Here is a 21,847-nt window from a genome sequence, read left to right on the forward strand (position 1 = left end):
TTCAGCCTTGGCATAGAGGCATAGAGTAGACCAAGAGTGAGTTTACTCAAAGCTGAAGGTTGACGGAGCCAGTCTGACAGAAAGAGTAAATTGCAAGGTGTGTGCCAGGTGTTATTTGCTGTAATGCACCACGGGTAATCTGAGCCGAGGAAAGAGAGAAAAAAGTCATGACGACGCCAAAAGGTGAAAAAGTGGAGGCATCAATGGTGGTCCCAGGGAAGAAAACAGTGAGGGCACTTTAAAAGTGAGCTGGGGAGATGACGTTATTAGAGTTGGGCTGCAAGAAAGGAAAACTTTAGAGGTGGTATAGATGCTGGACTGACAATGTCAAGAGGGTGAATGTGAGTGGGAGGCTGAGGTCAAGTGCAGGACGAGATCGTGGAAGTGGGAACTTAAGTGGGAGGCCAGGATGGATGATTTCTCCAAGTGAAGACTGGCATCTGCCTTAATGCCCAGAGGATTAAGGGTAGAAAGGAAAGCACCGATCCATGTGCTGTAATCTTCATTAATGAGGGAAGTGGAGCAAGACCGACAGATGAGTGGAGGAAGGAAGGGCACCAGATGGTCCCAACTGATGGCGGGTGCTTGAAGAGAAGGAGGCTGTTGAGAGGAAGGAGAGGAAAATTGCTCTGGAGGTTTCTAGTGAAGACCAAAGAGGACATCTGTCTTATTCCCGGGACAGCGTACGTCGGGTACCAGTGGCCAGGGAGTGCATTTTGTGGAAAGCAAAGAGCACAACCACCATGTGACAGCTACAGTCTGAGATCGAGAAAGAAGTCCAGGGCATCTTCAGAACAAAGATAGGAAACAAAGAATTTTCGACTGATGGCCGGACTTTGCAAACAGCTCAGTGGAAGGGCATGAGGGGACAGAGCAAAGCGGCTTAGAGCAGTAATGCACCAAGATATGTGGAGGCAAGGATCTAAAGATAATGGAAGACCTAGGAGACTTGGACTTGTGGGGGCACCTGGAAGTCCTCTGTCTTCCGGAAAACGAAGTTGTCTCTGTCTCCCCTAAAGCGGGAACCACTCTGGCTCTTCTCCGTGCCCTCCGCAGAGTCGGGAGGGACAGGGGAGTTAACTGAGTGAACTAACGAGTGAATGCATGACTTTTGGAAAAGACAGAGCAAGATCAGTGCCATGAGAGAGGGATGGAGAGAGAGATTCATTGGAAGCTCAGAGGGCAGGAAACTTTTTAATGGACAGAGCAGAATTGGAGCCAAAAATATTGTCGAGTTCCCAGCCTGTCACTTACTAGCCATAGGTCTTTGGGAAATCTAGATTACCCATCTGCATATCACTAGCCTCATCAGCAGAATAGACATTTCATCTCTAGGAGATCTTGAGCTTCAAATGACAATCACCTCTTTAAGGATCCCGTGCTTTCACGGAGGCACTTAATTTCATTCCACTTGGAAATTGTGTAAAGTCATACACATACAGTAAAAATAGAAGAAATATAACAAGTTCCATATCCCGCGAATACCCAGCCCTTTTGCTATGAGCCAGCATGCAACTACTTACAAAGCTACTACGAAAAGACTTGTTCCTTTGGGTTGTGAAAGATTTTTTTTTTCTTGTTGTGTGGAATACATTAAAATCCCAGCAGCTAACTCGACAGCTTTCTGGACCCCCAAGGGAGAGTAACTCAGACAAGAGTCCAAGACAGACCAGGTGGGGTTACTCGGGGTGTGTTAGAAGGAACACCACAGCCTCTTGAGGCAGCTGAGCATACACAGGGCTGCTGCGAGAACTCAGGAAAGCCGGAATCAAGCCACCTTTTCCTACTCATGCCCAGGAATGGGGCAGCTATGTAGGTGTTGGAGGGATGTTTTTCTTTGACTGGGCCAAGCTCTGAGTGAGACCTTTCACATAGATAAGCAGGGGCAGGGCTTCCGGAGGCAGGAGTCTCAGGGCTCTATAAAGCCTGGCCCTGGGCACGACGGGGCAACTCTCCCAAAGACTGTGAACTGCTGGCTTTCTGCTATTCCTCTGAAAATGCAGCGCCTGTTGACTCCAGTGAGGCAGGTCTTGCGAGTGAAGAGAGCGATGCAGGAAGCTTCCTTCATGCCGCCTCTCCTGCCTCCAGCAGCCCACCAAAGGTGAGTCACGTTGGTCCCAGGGACACCCCCCCCCCAGGTCACTCTCAGAAGTGGCACACAACCAGCAAAAGATGAGCAGAGAGCCTGCTCTAGGGAGAATTCCAGTCAAAAGTTGGCAAGGCTTGTGCACAGCCTCAGCTGAGCAAGTTAACCTCTCAAGGTCTCGCTTACCTCATCTCTAAACAGACAGCCCAGGTCTGTTCACAGAACCGCAGGATCCCAAACCTCTGAGACCTGACAATGCCAGCAATGGCATATTCTCCTCCTCCAGCTGCACGAAGCAGTGGAAATATCAGTACCAGCTTCTCCTTGCCACCACTGTTCCCATTTTTATTCCCAGCCCCTGCTGAGACCGCCAGGATTCTGTGCCAACTGCAGTGTTAGAACCAGCTGCTTCAAGTCACAGCTATAAGCTTCAGAATGGACTGAGGCTAAGAAGTCTTTCTCTGCTCTCTGACTTTATGAAAGAAGGAAATGAGATGTAAGGATAAGCATGTGTGCGTGTGAGTGTGTGAGCATGTGTGTGTGTGAGCATGCGTGTGTGTGCCCACACAATATGCTTATAGACACTCGCCCAGTCTGGCCCAAGGGCTTGCAGCCTCCCAGCATTGTTGGTAACACAGCTACCACCAGCAACCCTGGGTCCCTAAACCATCCACTGTACTTTAGGACTAGCCCTTTCTTACCTCCTGTTTCTACGCCACAGTCCAAGAATTTTTAGAAAAATCCCTTTGGTCTGGTGTCTCCCCTTGCCTGGCACCCAGGGAGCATGGGTGTGTGGATGCAGGGGGTAGGAGGTGATGCTCTTTAACCTTCTTTTTTTCCTCTGGACTCCCCTCCATTGTCCACACCCTCCTCCACCCCTTGCAGGCAGGCCAAGTCTCCCAGCTCAGAATTTAACCTGTTTTTGTATTTATGAGAAAGAGATTGACGTGGCTTTGCTTGTTTCAATAAACAACTGTTGGCTTTCCTCCAAGAGACTTACCTCAGAGCCCCCACCTCGCCCTTCCTTCTGATGTCCTTGGCTCAAACACCTGGCGTCATCATTCTCCTCTCCCCTTTGGTGAACTCACAGCTAATCCCGTGCTCCATGCCTTCTCTACGGCTCTCCTTTTCTCTGTATGTCTATCCCCTCGAATCCAACGTGCATCAATCAGCTCTAAATCCACCATAGCGACCTGTCCTATCTCAGGATGTACTTCACCGTCTTTAAAATTAAGGACGTGTTGTGCCCTCCACCTCCAGCTCCCCACCTGTTTGTCTCATGCGTTATCCCCTGCCCCCCTTTGCTCTCCACCCCAGGTGTCCTCACCTATTCAGTCACCCCCTGCTGCCCCTGCAGCCCCCTCCAATTCTCCATCAGCAGAAGCTCCAAGTATCCATCAAGCTTGATCTCAAACACAGCCTCCTCCATGAAGCCCCTCCTGATCCTCCCTCTCACAGGAAAGATCCACCTCTTTTGAACTCCAGTGGGATTTTGCCAACATCCCTCTTGTGGCCTTTCTCACGTTCTGACTCTCGGCTGGGTTATGTAAATGTGGGTGCCTATCACATTCCTCCCACTCGTCCAGGAGGTTCCCCAAGAACTTGGAGCTCCTCCTTTCTTTTCCCACCCTCTCTACCCCCATAGCCCTCCATGGCACAGCGCCTGGCACGGCAAAGCTAAGGTTGAAACACAGAGAAGGAGGTGACATGGAGTAAAAAAAAAAAAAGCTGGATGCATGTTCTCGAACCCAACAACACCAGAACCAACACAGTTTTTAATTAAATAAAGTGTTTACTCTTTAGAGAAAGTGCAAGATTAGAGGGACCCGCAACACTCTAGCAGTCCGAGGTTTCTGGAAACCTCTACGTGTTAACTTTTCTTCAAAGCTTTGAAATCCATTTCCAAACAAGAATCCCCTAGCAAGGGGGCTAAACATTGCCGAGTGACTGACTCCTGAAACCTCTCCTTGGGACCTGAGATGTCTAACTGGAAAGAGAGGGATGGAGTGAGCTCAGAGAAGACAAAAGGAAAGCGAGGCTGAGGGAAAGCCCAGCCCAGCCCAGCCCAGGACCAAGCTCTGGTAGCCATTAGCTCCTAGGTATGGGGGAAGCTCCTCCAGCAAATATTTGAGAGTATAAACTCCAGTTACTTGAGTGGCACCAAATAAATAAGGCAGAAAACTTAACTTCCATCCTTTGGTCAGATATGGATACACACTTCTCACTTGGTCCCACTATCTTGTGATCACATGATCCGCTTTTGCCTCACCCCGGTGCTTCAAAGTGACCTTTGTGATGGGAAAACTGGGGTTACCAGAAGCCCAGAATCCTGAGGTCGACGGATGGATTCGTTCAATCTGAGCTACAATTCCTGTGGCTTGGAGCTAAATTTATAAGTCTGCAGAGCCACCCTGTCACTTTCCATGATCAGGAATTCTGCCGCCAGATGCCCGTCCAAGGAATTTGCTGGCACTTGTGTGTTACACATTGGACTGGCACCCAAGGCAGTGAGAGGATAGAATATTTTGAACACGTGACCAAGTCAGAAGTCACTCCAAGCACATCACCTGAGCACGGTGTGCCTTGCTTTCCCCATCTGTAAAGTTAAGAATATCACCAATGTCACCAGCTTTCAGGTGCTCTCACTGGGAACAGACAGAAGCTGGGTGCGGTGAGTTCCTAACTTGTAGCTAGAGAGAGAAGCTCCAGATCTTGTCCAGGGGTATTAGCAGGCAGGGTTGAAGAGAGGTGACGGGTCCGGGAAAGAAAGAGTTTATCTCTTCCCTTTTCTCTTCTTTCCCCGTTTTTTCCTTCCCCAGCTTTAGAAGTACCCTCTCTGCCTTCTGTATTCCTAAAGGCTTTACTTGTTCCTATTTAGCTATGAAAATGCTAAAGGGACATCAAAAAAGATAAAAAGTATAAATTCAATCCTAAATTCGTATTCATCTGCTATCTTCAAAATGTACTTTACCAAATGAAATGATTGCCATATTGTCTTTTGAGACCATCATGGGATTCTGGTTGTTATGTCTAATACAGGTTTTCTACAGTCCCTGCCGTCCCCGTGGCCAAAGCGGATACTTGGCCAAAGGATGTGGGCATCCTTGCCCTGGAGGTCTATTTCCCAGCCCAATATGTGGACCAAACAGACCTGGAGAAGTTTGACAATGTGGAGGCAGGGAGGTACACAGTGGGCTTGGGCCAGACCCACCTGGGCTTCTGCTCCGTCCAGGAGGACATCAACTCCCTGTGCCTGACGGTGGTGCAGCGGCTGATGGAACGCACGCAGCTCCCATGGGACTCTGTGGGCTGGCTGGAAGTGGGCACTGAGACCATCATTGACAAGTCCAAGTCTGTCAAAACCGTGCTCATGGAGCTCTTCCAGGACTCAGGCAACACTGACATCGAGGGCATAGATACCACCAATGCCTGCTATGGTGGCACAGCCTCCCTCTTCAACGCTGCCAACTGGGTGGAGTCCAGCGCCTGGGATGGTATGAACTGCCAGGGGCTTTGCATAAGAAAGGCACCGTTTTGGAGGCTGAATCCTCTGTTTTGCTTCTCTGTTCCCGGGGGTGGGGGCGTGGGGTTCATCCAGGGAGGTAATGGTGCTAGTAACCGCTCAGGCGTGTATAGCTTTATGCCATTAACCAGGTGGCACGTTCACATAGCCATTCATTACAGCAGCCTCGTTTACAGATGAGAAAATAGACGACCTGAAGTCTTACAGGGGATGTGTAACAGGAAGAAGACTTCAAACCAAATTCAGGGAGTTCCTGTTGTGACTCAGTGAGTTAAGAACCGGACATAGTCTCTGTCAGGATGTGGGTTTGATCCCTGGCCTTGCTCAGTGGGGTAAGGATCTGGCCTTTCCACAAGCTGTGGTGTAGGTTACAAATGCTGCTCGGATCCGGCGCTGCTGTGGCTGTGGTGTAGGCCGGCAGCTGCAGGTCTGATTTGACCCCTGGCCCAGGAATGCCTGGAGATGCAAGCCTTAAAAGGAAGAAAAAAAAAAAAAAGATTTAAACAAGTTTAGGTGTTGAGGAGAAAACGCCCTTGTGAAAACAGACCCAGAGACTCACAGGTTAAACTATTACACAGAGTGTTTCTACTCTCTCTCTCTCTTGCCTGTTACCTAGGAAATTGCTTTTTGCTTCACAAATTCACATTACCCTGTATCTTATGTATAATCTTCCCTCGATGCTGTATTAGAGGGAGAACCTCTGTTGTGATGGCAAGAAAAGATCCAAGGGAAATAGTACAAGGTGAGAGTTAGAAACCTAGCTCTGTCAAAAATCGATGCCAGTGGGTTCCCTAATGGCTCACTGGCTGAGGATCCGGCATTGTCACTCCTGTGGTGTAGGTGCCCTCCTTGACTTGGGAACTTCTGCATGCCATGGGTGTGGCCAAGAATGAAAAGAAAAGAAATGAAAAAAAAAAAAAAAAAACAAAGAAAACGAAAATAAATGCAGGGAGAAGTGTTATGAGGTGTGTTGGGCAGCAAATGATTTTTTTTAAAAGTTGGGGGTGTTTCTGTTTTTGTTTTTGTTTTTGCTTTTTAGGGCCTCATCCATGGCATCTGGAAGTTCCTAGGCTAAAGGTGGAATCAGAGCTATAGCCACCAGCCTACACCACAGCCACAGCCACAGCAATGCCAGATCTGAGCTGCGTCTGTGACCTACACCACAGCTCATGGCAATGTCAGGTCCTTAACCCACTAAGAGAAGCCAGGGATCAAACCCGAATCCTCATGGATCCTAGTCAGGTTCCTTAACCACTGACCACGAAGGGAACGCCCAAGCACGTCATTTCAAATGAGTCTATTCTGCGGAGTGGTTGGGTATTCCCCAGCAGAGGGCTGCAAATGCATCCTTCCTTAAAATGGTGTCTTGATGGGAAAAAATTTTTAAACAGACCTTTAGGATGTGAATTGATAGTCTGTATTAAGACAAAAAGCATATTTAAGCTTGAGCCTAATGCCAATCGCCAGGACCAGACAGGGCGAGTATAGATGTGATCTCTGCTTCGAACCTGGCCAACCATCCACCCAGGGACCCTCAGATGGAAGGAGGTGGTTCTGGTTCTGCTTCTGGTCCCTGTGGATCATCTTCCTTAAATGGGCTTACTCAACATAAACACTCCTCACGAGACCAGGAGTACCAGATTGTTGAAAGCACGTGGTTCAGGATCCAGTGAGAACTTGGTTTGAAGACAAAATTCCATATTCACTAGGTGGGTGACCTTAGACAAATTACTTGAATTCTCTGGCAGGCAGTGTTTTCCTCTGTCAGTGTGGATGTTACCCGCCTCACTGGGTTGTTTTTAGGATTGTCTGAGGATGACTAGTGTTCATCTAGTATTTGCTGCATGAATGTCCCTCCTTAGCCCTTGGCTTTCTGTGATTCGAAGGGAATTTCCCCTATAGAACTGTAAAGTGCTGTCAGGTGATCAGTACAAACCTCAGATCCCTCAGAAGTGCCAGTTGATAAATTTTTCATTGAATTCAGAAACTGCATTCTGAATAAATGAGGATTTTACCCCCAGAGTCACGGGACACTGAGTGTTGACATTGCATTTCAAAAGTGTCATGAGAAGTTTCCCTAGAACGTGAGTTCCACGGGGCAGGAATTTCTTTCTTGCTTCACCAATCCAAGACCAGCACCTACAATTGTGCCTGGCACTCAGGAGGCTTTCGGTCTACGTGAGAACTAGTAGTGATAATAATTCTCTCTCGTCTCTCACTACAGGTCGCTATGCGGTAGTGGTCTGTGGAGACATTGCCGTCTACTCCGGGGACAACATCCACTCCTTGGGCGGGGCTGGAGCCGTGGCCATGCTGGTTGGGCCTGAGGCCCCTCTGGCCTTGGAGAGAGGTTTGTAGTAAAGAGGGGCTACCGTTCTGGGAAGCTGTGCATGGCAGAGCCAAATGACCCCAAATGGATATATCCCCATCAGGGCTGAAGCTTGGGTTTGAGGATGATATGGCTGCCTTCAAGAGACTGGACTGGGGAGCGGAGGACAGGGAGGAGGGGGAGAGAGGGGTCAGCACCATGACACAGCGGGATAACGATGTGTGCAATGGGCAGCATTGATGCTGCTGCTGGGGACCCTTTGGGAGGGAAACGCACAACTGAAGATGAAAAAAGATCATTGGCTATAAAGCAAGAGCTCTCCTTTGAGATTTTGGTGTCTATTACAGATTTTTTCAAGCCCATGTTGGTGTGGAAATGGAAACCTAAATCTCATTTATATAAAAGCGACAATCTAATCAACTGCCTTGGGACCCACGAGGGATGTTCCGTGGGCTTGGGCGTTAGACAGATAAAGACCAGGAGGCTGTTCGTTCAAGGTCTCCCCACCGTCTCTGCTCAACATGGGCGGAGTTGTCCCTGAACCTCTCTGTGTGCTTTGCCAGGGCTTAGAGGAACCCACATGGAGAATGCGTATGACTTCTACAAGCCAAATGCCACTTCTGAGTACCCACTGGTGGATGGGAAGCTCTCCATCCAGTGCTACCTTCGGGCCCTGGACCGATGCTACACATTATACCGTCAAAAGATCGAGAAGCAGTGGAAGCAAGGTATGGGGCCCAGGGGGCAGAAGGTGGGGACTCTAATGACATGAGGCCAACAGCATGTCCTAAATGCTTAAGACAAGGACACTTTTTTCTCCTCTGCAAACGATCTCAAGAGAATTGTTTCATGTCTCCTTCTTCTTACACCCTTCCCTGGGTCTATACTAAAGGTCCATTGGAAGTCATCCACAGTCAAGTGTGAAATGGCCTCTGACTTGAACAAAATGAAAGAACTTAAACAACCCAAGGCCAAAGCCAAAGCCAGTGGGTGTCAGCCCCCTGGGGAGGTTCTGGGTGGATCAGACCCACCATGTCCTATGGAATCTCGGACTAGTTTCTGTTGAAGTCAGGAGTGATTTGACTCTTGGTTTATAGTTTGCCCCCTGTTGAAATCTTGTTGATGTTGAAAATTCTCACTTATATTTTCAATAAGTATTATCAGTGATTTTTTTCCCCCCTCTGCGTGGTAGTGTTATAGGTTGACTTGAGTTTCACTTTTAATTTCTGGACATTTCTGCTAAAAAATATGTACGGATTGCCAGAACATTGTAAATCAACTCTAATATAAAAAAAAATTAAAAAGAAGAGAAACAAATCTTTTAAAAAATACAGAGAAACCGACCTACTTCAAAAAATAAAATAAAAAGAGTTCCTACCTGTTCAGCCACACCCGGGGGGGGGGGGTGTGCCTGAAAAAGCCAGTGTGGGAAAAGGCATGGCTGAGCATAGATAGGGTAGCCCATGGAGTCACTCCTTGTGCCCTGGGTGGGATACTGGCCACCCCATGGGGAAGGAGTAGATGTGGATCTCTCTGCCTCTGCCCACACTCTGTAACATTACTCTTGGCTAATGGCTCTTGTGTCCTCTGAATTCTCTAATTGCACTCCTTATTATCATGTGGAATTTGGTGGATGCTGCTTTGGATCTCAGCACCAAATTTTAAACTTTCCCAAGGGCGGATGATACTTGGCCCTTCTCTTCCACCTGAGAGAGAATCTGGAGTGTAGAGTCAGAAACAGCAAAACAGTTCCCGTTGTGGTTCAGCGGAAACGAATCTAACTAGCATCTGTGAGGACACGCGAGTTCAATCCCTAGCCTCGCACAGTGGGTTGAGGATCTGGTGTTGCTGTGAGCTGTGGTGTAGCTCGCAGACATGGCTTGGATCCTGTGTGGCTATGGCTGTGGCGTAGGTAGGGCAGCTGCAGCACCGATTCAACCCCTAGCCTGGGAAATTTTGTATGCCATGTGTGCGGCCCTTAAAAAAAAGAAAGAAAGAAAGAAACAAACAAACAAACAAAAATCTAAGTCCAAAGCCAGCCAAAGAGGCTGGATGACTTTGAACACAGGTTAGCTTCATATTTTGGAGACTTTTTTTGGAAAATAGAGAAAATAATAGAGTATCAGGTTGATTTGAGGAATTACCTGTCATAGAGAGCAAAAAAAAAGTTCCTTCCCTTCTTTCTTTATGAATAGGGTGCTTAGCAAAATGCTTGTAGGAGTTCCCACCGTGGTGCAGTGGGTTAAGAATCCAACTGCAGTGGCTCGGGTTGGTGCAGAGGTGCTGGTTTGATTTCCCGACTGGGTTAAAGGATCCCGTGTTGGTTGCAGCTGCAGCTCATATTCAGTCTCTGGCCCAGAAACTTCCACATGGCACAGGTGCAGCCATAACAACAAACAAATAAACAAATGAAATGCTTGTAAAATGAGTGAGCAAACCTCTACGCTTTTGCCGGCGGTAGGAGCTCGTTCTCTGGGAGGCCTCAGCACAGGTGGATCTTGCAGAGTAGGTCCAAGCGGCTCACGCCACATGCTTGCTTTTACGCTTCCTCCTCCAGCTGGCATCGAGCGACATTTCACCCTCGACGATTTACAGTTTATGATCTTCCACACACCCTTCTGCAAGTTGGTCCAGAAATCCTTGGCTCGCCTGATGTTCAGTGACTTCCTGTTGGCCGACAGCGACACCCAGTCCAGCCTCTACAAGGGGCTGGAGGCCTTCAGGTGAGTCCTCTTCACAAGGAGCCGGGAGGCTCATGAGGGTGAAAAGGAGGCGGCTTCATCAAGTCTGGAGCTGGACCAGCACGCACTCCTGGGGTGAAAAAATCAAGTGTCCACAACACTGTAGAAAGGACAGCAGGTCCTTACGCAGGTTAGTGAGTTATTGTCTGCATAGGTTCAGGGAGCACAGGGACCCTGCCAGCACCAGGTGACCATGAGAAACTTCAGAGAATAAGAAAAAGGGGAAAGAGACTATGACTAAATCATTCAGCCAATAGCAGCAGAAACGAATCCGACTAGGAACCATGAGGTTGCGGGTTCGATCCCTGGCCTCGCTCAGTGGGTTACGGATCTGGTGTTGCTGTGAGCTGTGGTGTAGGTCACAGACGCAGCTCAGATCTGGCGTGGCTGTGGCTGTGGCGTAGGCCGGTAGCTGTAGCTCCGGGATTAGACCCCTAGCCTGGGGACCTCCATATGCCACGGGTGTGGCCCTAAAAAGACAAAAAGACAAACAAATAACAATAATAAAAAGAAAAGAAAAGAAATAAATCATTCAGCCAATAAGTACTTTATGAACATCAGCTATGTCAGGCAACATACGAAATTCTAGGGACGCAAAAGTGAATGTGTCTCCACGACCTCTGCCTCGAGGGGCTCACGGTTTGTACAGGAAGAAACACCTAGAGGCAAATACAGGATAGCAACTTGGGGAGTGTCTGGTCTCACTCATTGCCACTGGCTTCATTGATGTCTTGCTTGTTGCCTCAAAAGCCCCCTCTATAAAATAGGAATAGTTCCAGCTCAGCCCCCTTAGATGGCAATAGCGGGAAGAATGCTGTTTCTTGATAACAATACCCCAAGACATTTAAGGAAGAATCCCCAGTCCAAAGGGTTCTCACGGGAAAAGGAATCTTCCCCTTCCTTCTTGGTATCTGTTCAAGTTTTGGAGTGTTCTACCAGCATCTGCCCTTATTCTTACTACTGCTGCTCACCCCGCCACAAACTAAGATGCCAAAATTAGCACAAACACGACTTCTAAGACCCGCCCCCAGGAAAACATTATAACACATACCAAAGATAATGGCTTACTATCTTTAATATACGAAAGACTCATCAATAATAAGATCCACACACTAGGTAGAAAACTGAACAGAGGATTTGGACAAGAAATTTCCTCAAGGAAGAAATGCACATAATCATATTTTTAGATCTGCATGCCCACTGGTAACAAATATAAACAAGCTATTGTTCTCTTGATACAGTCTTTTAAAAATTTGAATACCCAAAATTGAGTCTATGGGAAAATGAGCAGTAGTGGATGGGTAAATTGATACAAAGTTTTGGGAGAGTGATAGGAAAACACAAAATAAGACTCTTAAAGAGAGGCATAACTTTTGGCTCAGTAATTTCACCTGTTTAAAAGAACATGTAGCTGTTCCTCAAAAAGCAAAAACGAGAACTACCGTATGGCCCAGCAATTCCATTCCTGAGTATGTATCCAAAAAACCCAGGACCACTAATTTGAAAAGATACATGCTCCCCAGTGTTCAGAACAGCATTATGTACAATGGCCAAGACATGGAAGCAACCTAAGTGTCAGCAACAAATGAAAGGATACAGAAGATATTATATATATAACACATATATATGTGTGTGTGTGTGTGTGTGTGTGTGTGTGTGTGTGTGACACACAATGGAATGCTACCCAGCCATAAAAAGGACAAGATTTTGCTATTTGCCACAACATGGGTGGACTTGGAGGGCACTATGCTAAGTGAAATAAGTCGGAGAAAGACAAATATTGTATAATATCACTGATATGTGGAATCTAAAAAAAAAAATACAACAAACTAGGGAATATAACCAAAAAAAAGAAAAGAAATGAAAAGAAAGAAAGAGAGAAGAAGAAGAAGCAAAGTCACAGAGAAAACAAACTAGTGGTTACCAGCAGGGAGCGGGAAGGGGGAGGGCCAATACAAGGGTCGGGGATTAAGAGGTACAAATTATTAGGTATAAAATAATCTACAAGGATATATGGTACAATACAGGGAATATAAACAGTGTTTTATAATAACTGCAAATGGACAGAAGCCTTTAAAATTACACAAAAAAATGTTTAATTTAAAAAGAAGTTTGTGTCCTGAATGAAAAAGAACATGTAGTGAGGACAGAAATGGGGAGACTGGTTAACGTAAGGTACATCCTACCCTGGTCTATTTGGCAGCCTTTTAAAAAATGTTAAAGAAGATGATTTAGTGTCATAGAGAAAGTTAGTTCAGGAAGAAAGCATGCGAAACTGAATGTCCAGCATGATGTTATCTTGCATGAAACATTATAAAAGTAGGGATGGAGGAGTTCCCACTGTGGCAAAGCTGGTTAAGGTTCTGGCATTGTCTCTGTAGCAGTTCAGTCGCTGCTGAGGTGGAGGTTCAATCCCCAGCCCAGGAGTTCCTGTCGTGGCTCAGCGGTTAACGAACCTGACTGGCATCCATGAGGACGCAGGTTCGATCCCTGGCCTCGCCCAGTGGGTTAAGGATCTGGCATTGCCATGAGCTGTGCTGTGGGTCATTGACAGGGCTCGGATCCTGCATTGCTGTGGCTCTGGTGTAGGCCAGCGGCTACAGATCTGATTGGACCCCTAGCCTGGGAACCTCCATATGCTGTGGGTGCAGCCCTAAGAAGACAAAAAGACCAAAAAGAAACAAACAAAAAAATCAATCCCCAGCCCAGCGCAGTGGGTTAAGGGTCCTGTGTTGCGGCAGCTGTGGCATAGGTCACAGCTGTGGCCCAGATTCCTGGCCCAGGAACCTCCACATGCCATGGGTGTGGCCCCAAAAAAAAAAAGTAAGGGTGGATTCTTTTTTTTTTTTTTTTTGTCTTTTTTTTTGCTATTTCTTGGGCCACGCCCACGGCACATGAAGGTTCCCAGGCTAGGGGTTGAATCGGAGCTGCAGCCACCAGCCTACACCAGAGCCACAGCAACGCTGGGTCCGAGCCGCGTCTGCAACCTACACCACAGCTCACGGCAACGCCGGAACCTTAACCCACTGAGCAAGGACAGGGACTGAACCCGCAACCTCGTGGTTCCTAGTCGGATTCGTTAACCACTGCGCCACGACAGGAACTCCATAAGGGTGGATTCTAAGACAATTATACCCTAAGGGCTCTCTCTGACTAGTAAAATTATTTGTGACGGTTTTCCTTTGTGTTTTCTGTGTTTCCTAACGTTCTGTACTAAAAACACATGCCCCAAAGTCTTCTTGTCCCGTGGCCATTGTGCTTTTCCCCTTGCTGCCTTCCTTCCCCAGTGTGGCTTCTCATCCCATCTGTTCCTCTGGCTGCCTCGCAGGGGACAAAAGCTGGAAGACACCTACGCAAATAAAGACATAGAAAAGGCATTTCAAAAGGCCTCTCTGGACTTGTTCAACAAGAAAACCAAGCCCTCCCTCTACCTCTCCCTGCACAACGGGAATATGTACACCTCATCCCTGTATGGATGCCTGGCCTCACTTCTGTCCCAGTGAGTATTGCTCCGGCCCCACCTCCTTGGACCCTTGGCCTCTGGTCTGGGGGCGGGGTCAACCAAGTTTCGTTCCTCTTCTGGCTCAGAATGTTTTCCAAAAAGGAAGAAAGAAGGAAGGAAGGAAAATGAAAAAAAAAAAAAAACTTCAAAAGTAAATGTGTAGGGAGTTCCCACTGCAGCTCAGTGGTAACAAACCAACTGGTATCCATGAGGACAGGGGTCAATCCCTGGCCTCCCTCAGTGGGTTAAGGATCTGGCGTTGTGGTGAGCTGTGGTGTGGGTTACAGAAGCAGCTCGGATCTGGCATTGCTGTGGCTGTGGCGTAGGCCAGCAGCTGTAGCCCTGATTTGACCCCTAGCCTGGGAACTTCCATGTGCCACCAGTGGAGCCCCCAAAAGACACACACACACAAAAAGCATATGTGTAGGCAGGTTTACTATCGGTATTTGCTAACAGTGGTCTCCAAAGTGGAGTGCATGTATGATCTACTGCAAGATCTGTTTGGATGCAGCAAGAAAATAGTAGAATTTTTATGCTCACATTTATCTCATCCATTTAAAATCTCTGTACTTAATAAAGCATGGTGGTTAAGAGAGTCTAGCTTGAGAGTCCACAGCTTGTGTTCAAATCTCCTTGCCACTCATTAGCTTTGACCTTGAAAAAAATACTTAACCTTTATGTGCCGTATTTTTCCCAACCTATTTTCTCAGGTTTTGATGAATAGTAAATGCCTAGAGCAAGTAAAACAGCAATGTTCAGCAGGTGCCCAAATGTCAGTTTTTGTTTTTATAAGTATTTTATCTTGTGTATTTTACAAGAAAATGCTTGTACCATAGTGCATGCATATTAGAAATATGTGTGTGTGTGTGTGTGTGTGTGCATCTGATATGATTTGCTCAAATTACTAATAATGAGGAGATAATTTAAAAGTTACAACTGCTGAAGCCATGACAGTCAACATGGGCATCTTAAGGTGAGTCCAGTGGTCTGACCTCCTCTTGGAGGTACCTTCAGAGCTCATTGACTTCATCTTGTCTTCGTGAGTGGGGAGCAGTTCTCTTTACATCCTGGAAAATCTGTTTTGCTCATGGTGACTTCAGCATCTCAGATTTTAGCTGCTCTCCTCTTGGCAAGTGTTCCCTCTTCTGGGCCTACGCCCGGGGTCTTCCAAAAGCCCCTCGTTGTGTGGAGTGCCCAGAACCTATTTCTAGCTGCGAGAGGGTTGACTAAACTGGTTTATTTGCAGTGCAGAATATAATACTGATGTGTTTTTGGGTTTTGATTTCTTTCCCTGCAGGTGCTCTGCCCAAGACTTGGCTGGTTCCAGGATTGGTGCCTTCTCTTATGGCTCTGGCTTGGCAGCAAGTTTCTATTCACTTCGAGTGTCCCAGGATGCTTCTCCGGGTGAGTCCAGTCTTCCTATCAGGCACTTTTGGCAAGGGTCACCTGATAAAAGAAACCATTCTGGAGTTCCCACTGTGACACAGAAGGATAAAAATCTGACCACAGGGAGTTCCCGTCGTGGCTCAGTAGTTAACGAATCTGACTAGGAACCGTGAGGTTGAAGGTTCCATCCCTGGCCTTGCTCAGTGGGTTAAGGATCCGGCGTTGCCGTGAACTGTGGTGTAGTTTGCAGATGCGGCTCAGATCTGGTGTTGCTGTGGCTGTGGTGTAGGCTGACAGCTACAGCTCCAGTTAGACCCCTAGCCTGGGAACCTCCATATGCCTCAGGAGTGGGCCTAAAAAGACTAGAAAGAAAGAAAGAAAGAAAGAAAGAAAGAAAGAAAGAAAGAAAGAAAGAAAGAAAGAAAGAAAGGAAGGAAGGAAGGAAGGAAAAGGAAGGAAGGAAGGAAGGAAGGAAGGAAGGAAGAAAGAAAGAAAGAAAGAAAAGAAACCAGTTTCTGCCTCATCACTACTGAAGCTCCTCTCTTAACAGAATTATGTTGAAATTAAGAGCAAAGGAAAGCCCTGAAGAGGTTTAAACAATGGAGTAAGTTTGACCAAAAGCACTTCCCTGGCTACTACTTAGAGGCTTAAAGATTAATGAAGACCAAAGGTGTCTATGGGGAGAATAGCCAGATTGCCCAGGCGGTAGTCTAGGCAAGAGGTGATGGCGGTGTGGCTGCAACTGGTTAAAGAGACATAAACATTTGTTGATTATTTTATGATTGATGTGATCAAGGACATACATCTAAGCACTAAATGGGATACACCTTGACTAAATGAGTGTATCTACCTGCCTGTTTCCCTATAGTATGTTTGCTGATCTTTATCATTTCTTGACATTTCAAGCCACACACAGAGCGCTTTTCCCTGGGGTAGAAACTCCCACAGAGCCTGGCTCTCCTGGGACCATGCTTGGTTACAGGGATAATGACAGTGAAACGAATGGAAGGATTTTGCTGTTGCCCCCCAGGCTCCCCCCTGGAGAAGCTGGTATCCAGTGTGTCAGACCTGCCAGAACGTCTCGCCTCCCGGAAGCGTGTCTCCCCTGAGGAGTTCACGGAAATAATGAACCAAAGAGAACAATACTACCACAAGGGTAAGAAAAACGGAGAGAGAGAGGAGGGGAAGGCAAGTTTTCTCAGATGCTATGCCAGTAGATGAAATTCCTTAGACGTCCAGAGTATAGAGGAGTGAGAATGCTGACTTCCATGAGATATGATTGGGGAAGATCTGTTAGGGGCAAAGCAGGGGAAACTGGGTGGGGACGCAGAGGGCAGAGTTGGGAAGAGGCAGGAGGCAGCACGTGACTCCCAGTAGACTGTCGCTCACCACCCAAGATGGGATATTGGACATTGAAGTCCCATGGAAACCGCATGTATGGTCTTTGAAAATGCCGTGTAAGGGCTGGACAAGCCCAGACTTTCAGAGATACTGTTGTGGCTCAGGGGGTCACCCAACACGGTCTCCGTGAGGATGTGGGTTTAACCCCTGGCCTCGCTCGATGGGATTAAGGACCCAGTGTTGCCTTGAGCTGAGGAGTAAGTGGCAGCTTCAACTTAGATCTGACATTGCTCTGGCTATGGTCCAGCAGCTGCAGGTCCAATTCGACCCCTAGCCTGGGAACTTCTATATGTGGCCCATGTGGCCATAAAAAGAAAGGAAAAGCAGGAGAGAAAAGAAAACTCCCAGACTTTGGACCTAGAAATCCAAGTCTAAACGGACCCGTGGCACTCATCATCTTTGGGAAAATGATTGAACTTTACTCAGTTGTCTCATTTCTAAAATCATACCAACTTTGCAAGACTTCCAAGCAGGTTAGTGAACTGATTAGTGGTAAGTGAGTTATCAACAAAGATTACCATCTCCTTCCCATTGGTCCCTTTCCTGGCCAAATATGAAATAAACTATTGCCCTCAAAAGCAACGAAGCGAAAGCTCACCAGAACTAAAGTTAGGACTGCAGAGACCAGATACGGTGATTTTAAAACTGGGGTAACCGTATTTTTTCAAGAAAAACTTGGGACACATGGTTTGCACTGTGATCCAAAAAGAAGACTTGAGCGTATGGAAATGGGACTGTTCCAGAAAACCTGGACACTGTAATCATTGATCTTATCTGCATCTGGTTAGAGCAAAGAAGACAGGTAAAAACAGGGCCCCTGCGATAAACGTTAACTGACAAACCTCTGAAATACTACAATGAATCGGAGTTGGAAAGCCTCAGGCTAGGAAGGAAGAGTCTACTAGAAAACAGGATGCTGTGAGGTACACCTCAACCTGGCTACCACTGGTAGAAGGACTCAGGAAGAGCTCCAAGGAGGAAGGGCATCGTATTCCTTTAACAAAAATTCAGTAGGCAAGTCTTAGGTACTAGCTCTCTCTTGGAGAGCGGCTTCTGGCTCTTCCGCTGGCCTGGTGCTCTCTTGGGTGTAGACCAGGTGACTTCCAAGCCCCTTGCCGCTCAGCCAGGGAAGCGTCTCGTGAGGCTCTAGGCATCCCTGTCACCGTTTTCCCTCCCCCAGGCCCATAGAGCTCTTGTGAGTGTTGCCTCTTCTCTTTCCACAGTGAATTTCACACCACCTGGTGACCCAAACAGCCTTTTCCCAGGCACCTGGTACCTGGAGCGAGTGGATGAGCTGTATCGCCGGAAGTATGCCCGGCATCTGGTCTAAAGGTGGGGAGTGAAATTTTGGAGGGCTGGTGGCTTGGGGGTTTTCCTCTGGGTAACAGATGCAGTTCTGAGAGAGTAAACAGGCCAGAGAGGGTTCGTAGCTTCTGAAATGGTCAGACGTGGGGAGTCTGTACCTCGGGGACCAAGTAAAAGTCTTGGGACCCTTTGTCCAGGAAAGACCAAAGCTGGGGGAGGGGCACGTCCTTCAATCTTCAATCTGAAAAAAAAAAAAAAAAAGAGGTAGCGTGTTTACCTGATCTACTCATGATCAGAAGCTCCCCTCGACTTGATAGAAACAAGGCTGGCATCCACCATGGGGAGCGGGCTGTGAACCTGAGACCGTGGGACTCATTGCTCCGTGGGGGTGAGTCAGGAACAAAGATGAAGAGCTCCTGAGCAGGTGCACATCGCTGTGCTGGAGACAGATTTAAAAGGAAGCAAGGTGTCGGGGATTCTGTTAGAGCCAGAAGCCTCAGCTGGAGGAAGCCTTGGGCCAAGAGGCCATAGAGCAATCAACCTTCTGGGGATTCCTTCTGGGGAGAAGCAGTGGGATTTGGGGAGTCCGTGGGAGGGGCAAAGGAGAGAAAAGGTTAGTGGGAGAAGACTGGGTTGGGGGAGAAATAGGATTCTTTATGGTACTCTTAAAAGGAAAATCAAGGACTTGGAATTAGAATCTGGACCCAGCTAGCTGCCTTCTGTTTCTCTTCCACACCGGCAAGGTGAGCAGAGTGGAAGAGTGAGAGGCAATTTCTCTTTCATCCCATAAATCCCAATAAATCAGTCCCTGTGCCCAAATACTTCCTCCGTATTTTCCCGGTTTTGTTCCTCTTTAAGTTGTTCCCTACTTTGGTGCGTGAAGGGGGAAAGACTAAAAGGGTTTGCCAAGGGCAGGGTGGGGAGCAGGGGAAGCGGAGGAGGAAGTCCCTGGGTGAAGGAGATACCCAGATAAAAGGAAATCCGCAGGATGAGGGATGTCCCCTGGTCACTCCCAAGGGCGGCCAGGGTTCCCGGCCACGTGGCCTCCTGTGCTCGGTGGCTGAAGTGTGACTCTGGGATGTTAGAGGCTGGGCGAGGTGGGCTAGGTGGGGAAGGAGGGTATTGACAGCTCAGGCCGCAGAGTGTGGTTGAGAATGGTAGGCTCAGGAAGCAGGTTCACCAGGCGTTGGCACTACCAGGGAGTGGTCTGTTTGCCTGTCCACTGTTTGGTGTAAGACGGTGCTGAAGGGCATGTTACGGCACAGTGGGGGCTATTAACTAGTGTCAATCTAGTTCAGTCATCAGAAGCAGAGGAGAAAGAGACCGAGCGTGATAATTGAGATCGTCAAGGGAGAGTTTCCAAATCAGGCCCCTCCCTCTCCTGGTGGACAAGCTTAGGCAGCATTGTCCCCATGAAGAGGAATGCTGGGCTCATCCTGGCCTCACAGGAGCAGTGAACCTACACCAGTGGGATGTCAGCTAAAACAAAGATTTTGGAAGTTCCCCTCCTGGCTCAGTGGTTAACGAATCCAGCTAGGAACCATGAGGATGAGGGTATGATCCCTGGCCTTGCTCAGTGGTTTAAGGATCCGGTGTTGCCATGAGCTGTGGTGTAAGCCCCAGACGTGGCTCAGGTCCCAAGTTGCTGTGGCTGTGGCATAGGCCGACGGCTACAGCTCCGATTAGACCCCTAGCCTGGGAACCTCCATATGCTGTGGGTGCAGCCCTAAAAAGGCAAAAAGGCAAATACATAAATAAAAGGTTTTGCATCAGCACCGTGCTCTGTGGAGCTCTGCCTCTGCACTGCTTGGCCTGCTTTCCTATCTCAGGCAGGATGTGCCCTGGGCCCCTGCCCACTCCCAGCCTTGGCTCTCCCGTGGCCTTGGACTCGGGATGCTCAGGCATCCAGGCTTGTTGCTGGATGGCCAGTGGAACACCCTAGACCTCAGAGGCAGTTAGGAGGGCCTGCCTTGGGCGAGGAGCAAGTATGGGGAAGCGGGGGAAGTCTGGGACGAGACTCACACTTGAACGTCCTTTTTTCTTTTGTTTCTTTAAACTTTGCAGATACTTGGAGAGGTTCCTGGGGAACGTGTGCTACACAACTTCTGCCCTCCATCGATCATATACAACCCCCCACTTAACTGGTAAATAAATTGGATTGGACACAGCAGCCCCCATATGCGCTGGTCCTGTAGAGGGAGGGGCCATCCTCCGGAGTCCTTGGTGCCTTTCCCTGCCGCAGTCACTGTCATGGGCTTGTGTTGCTGGAGGAGCTCTCTGTGAAAGAAAGAGAGGGAGGGATGCAGGGAAGCTCAGCCTGGAATCACAGGCCGGAGAAGAGGCAGATCCTTTGTCTCCTTCCAGGGCCAGATAACTTGCTTCTCAGCTGTTATCGCTTTGTGGTTGTTATTATTATTACATTTCTGTGCTGTTATTATCTTTGTTTCTTAGTTGTTTTTTTGTTTTTTTTTTTTTCTTTTTAGTGCCACACCCATGGCATATGGAGGTTCCCAGGCTAGGTGTGGAATCAGAGCTACAGCTGCCGGCGTACACCACAGCCACAACAACGCAGGATCTGGGCTGCATCTGTGACCTACACCACAGCTCAACACCAGATCCTTAACCCACTGAGCAAGGCCAGAGATTGAACCTGTGTTCTCATGGGTATTAGTCAGCTCCTGTTTCTTAGAGTTTTCTGTGAGCTTCTAAATTTTTTTTTCTTTTTACGGCCACACCTGTGGCATATGGATGTTCCCTGGCTAGGGGTCAGATCTGAGCTGCAGGGACACCATAGCCACAGCCACACCTGATCGAGCCACAGCTATGACCTACACTGCAGTTTCTGGCAATGCCAGATCCTTAACTCACGGATCGAGGCCAGGGATTGAACCCTCATCGTCTTCAATACTAGTCGGGTTCTTAATCCACTGAGCCACAATGGGAACTCCCGGAATTTCTAACTTTTGACATCTGTTATCATGCTTATATAATGCAATTAAAAAGTAGAGAGGGAGGGGATGATGCCTGCATTTCTTGGGAACTAGAACACAAGCAGGCGCCAGCCGCCAGCCGTCATGCAGAGAAGCCTGCCAAACCTCCTGGCTCTGAGGCCCCATGGCCCCCGCCCCACAGACCCCCCACAGGGTGAACTTGACCCCCACAGGGTGAACCTACCAAGCACTCACCTCCCACTCTCCCTCCTCCCTTCCCATTCCCTTCGAGAGGTACAGGAGAAACAAAGGGTGAAACACAGGCTCTACCCTTAGCTTCCTTCCCTGAATTATACACACTTTAGGGGAAGAGTCAGCAGATGGGGGCCAGAAATGACCTTGGGGGCTGAGGATCAAAGTTCTTTGGCCGCATGCCTGGTCAGTAGTACCTGCACGGGTAAACACAGGACAGAGGTTAATAGGTTACATTTCGATGCCTCCTGTTTATTTATTTTTATTTATTTATTTATTTATTTTATTGAGGGGACTTTGAGTATTGGTCCAAAATTATTTATCTATTTATTTATTTATTTATTCATTTATTTCTGCTTTTTAGGGCTGCACCCTCGGCATATGGAGGCTCC

The 21,847-nt window shown here is 47.9% G+C and overlaps 1 protein-coding gene across 1 annotated transcript; it reads left to right on the plus strand.

The window, feature by feature from the left end:
- Positions 1-1,948: 1,948 nt before the first annotated feature.
- On the plus strand, positions 1,949-20,710 carry LOC110260333 (hydroxymethylglutaryl-CoA synthase, mitochondrial-like). The gene is made up of 10 exons (XM_021089968.2): positions 1,949-2,101; positions 5,126-5,580; positions 7,834-7,959; positions 8,502-8,666; positions 10,496-10,661; positions 14,008-14,178; positions 15,479-15,585; positions 16,598-16,723; positions 18,192-18,300; positions 20,338-20,710. Exons 1-9 carry the CDS (start codon positions 1,998-2,000, stop codon positions 18,296-18,298), a joined length of 1,527 nt encoding a protein of 508 aa, XP_020945627.2. The 5' UTR covers positions 1,949-1,997; the 3' UTR covers positions 18,299-18,300; positions 20,338-20,710.
- The last annotated feature ends 1,137 nt before the right edge of the window (positions 20,711-21,847 follow it).

This window comes from Sus scrofa, chromosome 4 (assembly GCF_054392235.1).
Source record: "Sus scrofa isolate SSC_HxYL_T2T_F1_AM1 chromosome 4, Sscrofa_HxYL_maternal_Yorkshire_Landrace_v2.0, whole genome shotgun sequence".
NCBI lineage: Eukaryota > Metazoa > Chordata > Mammalia > Artiodactyla > Suidae > Sus > Sus scrofa.

Bases quoted from the DNA above. Each gene is read 5' to 3' on its own strand.
- LOC110260333 (XM_021089968.2), top strand. From the start codon at position 1,998: ATGCAGCGCCTGTTGACTCCAGTGAGGCAGGTCTTGCGAGTGAAGAGA. The intron at 2,102-5,125 runs GTGAGTCACGTT...TGTCTAATACAG, and splicing joins CCTCCAGCAGCCCACCAAAG to GTTTTCTACAGTCCCTGCCG. The intron at 14,179-15,478 runs GTGAGTATTGCT...CTTTCCCTGCAG, and splicing joins CTGGCCTCACTTCTGTCCCA to GTGCTCTGCCCAAGACTTGG.